Source organism: Camellia sinensis, chromosome 7 (assembly GCF_055761805.1).
Source record: "Camellia sinensis isolate YWXY chromosome 7, ASM5576180v1, whole genome shotgun sequence".
Taxonomy (NCBI): domain Eukaryota; kingdom Viridiplantae; phylum Streptophyta; class Magnoliopsida; order Ericales; family Theaceae; genus Camellia; species Camellia sinensis.
This window is the reverse complement of record NC_138967.1, coordinates 18180748-18189110: the sequence shown is the minus strand read 5'-3', so window position 1 is coordinate 18189110 and position 8363 is coordinate 18180748. Positions and strand designations below refer to the sequence as shown.

At 35.2% G+C, this 8363-nt stretch overlaps 1 protein-coding gene across 1 annotated transcript; it reads left to right on the top strand.

The window, feature by feature from the left end:
• Positions 1 to 601: 601 nt before the first annotated feature.
• Positions 602 to 6052, top strand: LOC114281731 (proteasome subunit beta type-2-B). The gene is made up of 3 exons (XM_028224284.2): positions 602 to 970; positions 1099 to 1222; positions 5559 to 6052. The coding sequence occupies exons 1-3, from the start codon at positions 813 to 815 to the stop codon at positions 5889 to 5891; spliced, it is 615 nt and encodes a 204-aa protein (XP_028080085.1). The 5' UTR covers positions 602 to 812; the 3' UTR covers positions 5892 to 6052.
• Positions 6053 to 8363: the final 2311 nt, after the last annotated feature.

Genomic DNA, 8363 nt, shown 5'->3' with positions numbered 1-8363 from the left:
AGAAAAACAAGAATAGAGCTCTATCACGTGACAAACAGTAACAAAAAAGAGAGAAGGAAGAGTAGAATAGAGGGAGTGGAAGAGAGGAAAAAAAAAAGTATTAGGCACAAATTTTCAATTGTTTGGTTTGTTTTTCAGAAAAAATTTTGGAAAAAATTCTCTACAAACAAATTTTCAAGGGTAATCAAATCAAACCAAACAAATTTTTTCAAAAAAAATCTCAAAATTTTGTTTGGTTACCTATTTTTCAAAATCACTATTTCTCTTATATATATCAAATTAATCACTTTTTTTAAAACTCTCTTCCCAAAACAATTTTCCAAAATCATTTATAAAAAAAGACAAATCAAACAAGTTTTCGTACTTTTTATCTAAAAAACTACTCTACAAACACATACCAAACACATCTATGTTTCTATTTTTATTTTTAACACACATTTTAATATTTTCAATATAACACTCACACAGACACACTTACTAAAATGCACAAATCTTAACACATAAAATTGAATTATACTTTTGTTACATTTTGTCGTATATCAAACTAATACACAATTTGTGTTAAAACTGCAGTGAAGAAGAATAGCAGGGGTTTACGCATCAGACTTTTTAACCCCGAGGTAATTATTGTAAATGAGTCAATAGTTAAGGGGTGTGATTGCAATTTTCTCTTCTCTAATTTCTCGGTCTCGGCATTCTTGTTTCCCAAGTCGGCCTCAGCAGAGCAATCACATAGAAATCAAAACCGCGATATAGAGATATACATACATAGATATATAACAGAGGAGAGAGAGAGAGAGAGAGAGAGAGAGATGGAGTGTGTGTTCGGAATGGTAGGCAAGGGTTTCGCTCTGGTAGTCGCCGATTCATCGGCAGTTCACAGCATATTGGTTCACAAATCGAATGAAGACAAGATCATGATCCTCGATTCTCACAAGCTCATGGGCGCTAGCGGCGAACCCGGTGACAGGTCCTCTCTCTCTCTCTAAATTCTGATCTTTCTCAAAATTCCTGGCTTTTTTTGACTGAAATTTCTTCAATTTTGCTTTATGTCTTCTTTATCAGTTTCGTATTTGAACTAATTGGTGTTTTGTTCAGAGCTCAATTTACGGAGTACATACAGAAGAATGTGGCGTTGTATCAGTTCCGCAATGGCATTCCGTTGACAACTGCAGCGGCTGCGAATTTCACTCGAGGGGAGCTCGCCACTGCGTTGCGGAAGGTATGATCTTTTTAGGGTTTTATACTGATTTTGCATTTCTAGGGTTTGTATTAACATTAGGGTTTTGTTTCTTTGTTGGAAATTATGGCGTCCGGATCCTCTAGGGTGAAAACCCTACGGTCATCTCCTAGAGTGAAAAATCTAACGGCTGACATTGAACCTCACCAAAACGACGTCGTTTTGGTGAGGTTCTTTAAAAAAAAAAATTCAATCCATGGTCTCCTCTCCTCTCCTCTTCTCTCTCTACCTTTTCTTTTCCATTTTCTTGATCAAGAAAACCATTCAAAATCAACAAATCTCACAAATCCATCTCTAAAAATCAATCTCTGAAAATCAATCCATGTATCAAGACCTCGGCTAGTGGCGGCGGCGGCGTCGGGAAGTTCTGGTACGGCGGTGGCGGGTACAAGCCGCCCATACCACCGCCACCGCCAGATGGCTGCAGTGGAGGGTAGGAGTAGGTGGTGGGCTGAGAGGGAGGCGGCGGAGGGTAGTAGAAGGTGCCGGAGCTGGGAGGGGACGGCGGCGGGGGACAAATGGAGGAGGGAGATGAGTGCGGCGGCGGCGGAGGAGATGGAGACCGCGGGGGAGGAGGGGATGGCGGCGGCGGAGGGGGGAGGAGTGGAGTGTTGCATGGGTTGTCGCAGGCGGAACACATTGTGCATTCGATTTGGTACTTTGAACCAACCCATGAATTTGCGAATGCTTGTGAGAGATTTGTTGATGTTGAGATGATGAGAAGAGAGAGAAATTAGAGTCTGAATCCATGAATTGTTTCCATTTTTGTGATGTGAAATGTATGAGTTTGTGTGGATTGCAGAGAATTGGAGAGAGTTTTTGGAAGATGATGAGGAGAGAGAAGAGTGAGGGAAGAGAAAGGGAGAGAGTAGAGAGATGGGCGAGAGCCATCATCTGTTTTTTTTTTTTTTTGAAAAATCCTCAGCCGTCCGATCCCACTTTAGAGGATCACTCTAGAGAATTCACTCTAGAGGATCCGCTCGCGAAATTATGGGTATTACTATTAGTTTGATAAGTGTATATTAGGGTTTTTTTTTTTTTTTTTTTTTTTTTTTTTTTTTTTTTTTTTTTCCCTATTTTGGCAACTAGAAAAAAGGCTAGTTTATTGGCTTAATGACTTATTTATGTCACATTTTTTTTTTATTTTTTTGCATGTTTTTTTAAAAAAAAAGTTTAAAAAAAATTAAGAAAAACTTACATATAGGTCTGGTAGGTGGATTTATTATCCAATAAATCTTATAATAATTAATGACGTTTTCATTAAACACTATTAAAAAAATGTCATTAATTGTTAATTTTCAGCGACAACTTGAAAATTGTCACAAAAAAATATCAGTAATTATAAATTTTAGTGATAGTTAAAAAAATCGTCACAAAAAGTTAATAATTTTTAACTTTCAGCGACAGTTTAAAAAATTCATCACGAAAAAACATCACTAATTGTAAATTTTAGGCCTAGTTTGGCATAATACAAAAAAATTCAAAAAGTTAAAAAGTCACTAACTTATTTAAGTCACATCATCTCATTTAAATCACATCATTTCTCTACCACATCACTTCAAACCCAACTCATATTTCACATTTTTTCGTAAAAAGTAAAAAAGTACACTTATTTAGATCATCTCGTAACAATTATAAAAATCATGACAAAAAAAGTCGCTAATTGTCAATTTTTAGCAATATGTGCAAAAATCGTTAAAAAAATTATTTTTAGCGACAATTTTACTTAGACTTATTTTCAATAGGACTTGGTGAAAATTAAGTTCAATTATTAAGACTTATTAATAATTTACCAAAAAAGAAAATTGACTTTTTCCCTATTTCTCAAAATAGAAATAGGCCAGTTAGTGTCGATGCCATGAAATTTGCTGCAAATGCCTAGGAGAGCTTGTGCACAATTGAACACATCTACCCTGTATTGGTTGCAATACTATTATTTATGACACAAAAAATAGCCGTCTAATTAGACTGGTTAGACCATTTCCAACGGTTCAGCAAACCTGGCATCAGATTTGAAATTTGGTGAAAAATGCACTTTTTGGAGCTCCAACGATTTCACCAAACTGGTATCAAAATGAGAATTGAACAAAAAAATCATCAAACTGAGAACAGAATACAGGTTTTACCAAATTACTGTGCGTGACCGTTGGAGGAGACCAACCGGTCGACCGGTTCCCTTTCAAATAGGTAGGTTCAAATTGGTCAAAAAGGTTCAAACAGGTAAAAAAAAATAAATAAATAAAATTGCCTTACCGGTCGACTGGCCGGTCAACCAACCGGTCGACCACTTCCCTTTTGATGCACGGTTGGAGCAAATGGTATCAGATTGAGAAAATTGACTTTTTTTTACTCAAATTTGGTGAAAAATTTGGTTCACCGTTGGAGATGCTCTTAAAGCAGCTATTTTGCTTATTACATCAAACTTATGTTGCATGGACTCAAGTATGAATATCGGGTGTGGATGTGGATCTAAGAGTCTAACTTTCATAAATTTAGATCTTAGGATATGTACGCTGTCATATACGCATATATATTACATATTATATAATATTTTCAGATGAGATATTGCAAATTATTAGAAATATATTAGAAATTAAACAGGATTTAGGAAAAATGTAAAAATTTTTATATATAATTTATGTGAGAGGTTAAAAATATTGCTTTACTAGCAAATGTGAGTTTTTTTCTTCTTCATATATTGTAACAAATTAAAAGATTCAAGTCTCTAAATTAGATTCGAGTGTCAAACACATATCTCACACTCTTATTCATGTCATATTTGGTGGACTCGTCACACGAGTACTCTAGGGGAAATGGAACTCTATGCAACACAACATTAGACTGCACCTAACAAATATATACCCATGCAGCAAGTGAAAATGAAACAGTAAGGATTATGTGTACATATATATATATATATATATATATTAAGTGAATACTAAGAATTGGCACCAAGAATCTCTGAAGAGTTGGTTATACTGAGAGAGAGAGAGAGAGGATCGTGTTTGTATTGGGTCAGCGTGGCTAAAAATCTCGGCTGTGTTTCAGAGTTGGGGGTGGTTAACCCCTCTCTCGGTCTGTTCTTTTGTAAAGTCGCTTGATACATTGTGGAGGTGTATACACTATAATAGGGCTTTATTGTTTTTTTGTCTTCTATTTGTATATGGGTGACGATCCCTTCATGTGTCTTTTTTTGAAACCTTACTGTTATCAAAAATACAGAAAAAAGAGATGACTAGTATAGAAGCTCTGGTTTTCCTAATGGCATGACTGGCTTTAGTTTCTCTAATTGGGATAAATGGATGACATAATTGGTAGCCTTATATTTAGTCATTCTCCTTGAAACAACGTGGGCTTCACCAAGCTTCGACATCATTTATAAACATGTCTTGCTTAATAATGTTTAGATTCTGCTTACTTGTCAATGTGGAAGCACTACATGTCATAATAATAATTGATTGTGCTTTATTTTTTTGTTGCTTCCTAGCTAGATATTTGATTGTTGGATAAGGGTTTAAGCTGATTTAACCTTTCGCCTAGGTATGGCTTCACATACTGTTTAGTTTACATCTGGCCTCAGGCTTTGGTCAAGTCTGTTTGGCTCTCTATGGAGTCCTTCAAGCTTTTAAGAGGCACATTTTGGCTTGCTTGAAGGCTCAATGTGGTAGGGATACCATTTGCACAACATGCATCACTACAAAGTAAGGTAGCCATTTGGATATATATTTTCAATTAGGGGACAATGAAATGCTTAACATGCCATTTTGATGGATTGGGTGTCAACCCAATTACGGTTTTTATAAATTTAACTGTTCCACTACTGGATATAATTTAGAATCTGGACCATTAGTGTGACAAGTGGTATGGTAATCTAGAACTCCAATTCTGGTTACAAATTACTGGGTAAGGTCAATCTTGGAAGTTCCAAAGCTAAGTTATTGTTTTGGATTTTGTTAGTATTGTTCTAAAATAGAAACAAGGTTGTTCTAAATAGAAACGAACACTATCAAATAACTTTACTTTATCCCTTAGTAACTTTTATTTGTTCCCATTGTTTTGAATCTTGCTGTGAACTTACTAGGTTTGATTTAACAATTTAAATTGCCGTTTCTGAATTTATTATATTTTGGAGAGAACTCCACTATGATTCTTCATGTGCTGTACATTTACATGCTTTTAATTACATTTAATGTTTTACCATATTTCTTGCTTCTAGAATGTTTAATCATATTACACGCATGCTCTTTGGGTGAAACCGGGTATTTTGAGTTCCTCTGACACTGAAATTGGCTGAAACCTTCGCATTTTGGCTTTTCAGAGTCCATACTCAGTGAATATTATTCTGGCTGGCTACGACAAGGAGACAGGACCCTCCCTCTACTACATCGATTATATCGCCACCCTTCACAAGGTTGACAAGGCAGCATTTGGTTACGGATCATACTTCTCACTTTCCATGATGGACCGACACTACCGCCCTGACATGTCACTGGATGAAGCAATTGACCTGGTCGACAAGTGCATAATGGAGATCCGGTCCAGGCTGGTCATAGCACCCCCAAATTTTGTCATCAAAATTGTCGATCAGGATGGAGCTAGGGAGTATGGCTGGCGCGAAACTGTCAAAGATTCTCACATTTCTGAGGCATGATGTGTATTGGGTTTGCGAGACTCTTACCTGTTTCTTATTTGTCTTCACTGTTTGATGGATCGACTAGAAAATTTTACCATTGTGGAACTGTTTTTAAATATTTGAAGCACTCTTATTTAATTTTGCAATATGCTATGTTCAGAAAAATTACTTTTTCTTCATCATTTTGAGTTATCTTTTCCTATATCTCCAAAATAACTTAATGATGTATAAGGTTAGGGGATTTGTGAAGTGTTTTGTAAAAGAAATGGAAATATATTGGTGAAATGTGAATAAAATATATCTACATTTTACTTAGTTTTATACATTTTTTTTCCTTTTTCTTTCTAATTTTTTTCTCAAATCTCTCAACAAACACAGCGTAATTGCCTTTCTCGGCCATAGAAAATTAAAGGAAATTTCAGGAAGATTGGCTGATCATAAATGGAGGGCCAGGTAGATGGTGTAAAGTTGGGTAAACTGTTAATGAGAAATAATAGGACATATTTCTAATTTTGAAAATTCTATGATGTTTTTGATGTTTTGAGTGCTGTTATTAGCATCCCATTAATTATTTTGGACTTCTAATTATTTTGGATTTCTACTTATAAATTTTAAAATCTTTCAAAAATTTCTTCCTTCCCAAATAATATCAAAATTATTCTTGTGAAATATTTCATCCATTCAATTAAATGCACACCCTCGCATCTTGAAAAGCCACTCTCTCAAAAATTTTAACAAAACTTACGATGGTGATTACTATTTTATCTCCACATATTTACTTGTTAATGACCTAAGGAAATAAGTGTTCGGTTACTTATTCTCGAACAAATAAAAAATATTCGAGCCTATATTCTTGAATTTTGGTCATATGTTCGGGAGTTCAGTTTCAAAAAAAATGATGAACAGTTTTCATTATTTTTGTCATTTTTTAAAGAAATTTACCTTTATAAAGCCAATCTCCTCTAAGCTAAGAACACCATTAAAGTTATGAACCTCTTATGAACTTTTATTAATGTACTCCTCTCATCTCATGGAGTTGTGGTTTCCGAAAAAACTTTCACTCATTGTCATTGACGAAGAAGTGTAAATGATTAAATGGTTGTCACCGTTACCATCAGAATATTGTCATCAAAGAGTTTTGAAAGTTTTGAGGATGGGTAGATTTTGAAGGTGAGATTTGGGGAAGATGGATGTGGATGTGTATTGCCATCAAAGAGTTTTTAAGGTTTTGAGGATGGGTAGATTTTGAAGGTGGGATTTGGGGAAGATGGATGGGTGATGATGGAGGTAGGTACTCTCATAAACCCTAAATCATGATGTATTAGGTGTGTGAGTTTAATTGGAAGATAGGATGTCCCAAAATTATTGATATTTTTTTTAGTAATTTTATTTGATGTTAATATTATAATAAAAAAAGTTAAAAAATAAAATGTCCAAAATAATTGATGGGGTGCTAACAATAGCACTCTATATTTCACCCTGAGCTTAGAAATTCAATCCTTGGGGGTGGATTTGTAATTATTATGATTATTATTTTCCTGTTATGTCGCAATTGCTTTGTTGAGTTTGGATCTTTCGTGCAGGTCTAGTAAGAAATCATCACCCTCACCATCTCCCACAGTCACCATACCTCTCACTGCTACTGCCACTGCCACTGCCACGAAGTCACACCACCACCATCTCTATCCATGGAACCCACCCACCCCGCCAACGCACCTCCACCAATTGAATCCACAATTGATCAAACATCATGTTTTTCTCAATCCCCATCTCCTTCCCTCTCTTTCATGAATGCTTGTGATGCAATCGATCAATTCTCAATTCGATGTCTAACACTTGATGAGCAAGTGCTAGGAAGGTTGGCACAATCGATCAAATCTCAATATGAGCAACTTTATGCATGTATTAAATTTTTTTTAATGTAAATAAATATAAATAGAAATGGATAAAATTTGCATCATCTTTTTTTTTTAAAATAAAAAAATAATAAGACATTAAGTTGAAATATGTTATATATAATAGGGCTGGTTAGAGGTTCATTTCTGAAATTCTTGGGCTAATAGATCCAAGATTAAGACCAAAAGAATATGATTTGTTCAAAAGGATATTTATCTGTTTAAATTTTAGTTATTTATTTATCTATTCAAATATCATCTATTTGAAGTAGACCTAGAAGAAGGGGTGCATGGAGCCTCTCTCTCTAGGTGATTTCTGGCACCTCTCCGGCAACTTTCCGGTGTGTCTCCAAACACTTTTAAGGTGTAAATCCCAGTTTTTTATGCCTAGGAAGAGGGCTGAGAGTTTCTCCTTCAATTTTGACATAAATTTTTGAATTCTCAACACCAACAATGGTTCTCTTTTCTCTCAATCATTCTCTCATGTTGTTGTTGGTGTTCTTTCTCCTCAACTCTAACTTCTAGTAATGTTTGAAGTTTGGCAGTAGCAGTGGCGAAGTTAGGCAGTGGTGTGAGAACGATGTTGACGACGATG

Bases quoted from the DNA above. Each gene is read 5' to 3' on its own strand.
- LOC114281731 (XM_028224284.2), top strand. From the start codon at position 813: ATGGAGTGTGTGTTCGGAATGGTAGGCAAGGGTTTCGCTCTGGTAGTC. The intron at 971-1,098 runs GTCCTCTCTCTC...TGTTTTGTTCAG, and splicing joins AGCGGCGAACCCGGTGACAG to AGCTCAATTTACGGAGTACA. The intron at 1,223-5,558 runs GTATGATCTTTT...TTGGCTTTTCAG, and splicing joins TCGCCACTGCGTTGCGGAAG to AGTCCATACTCAGTGAATAT.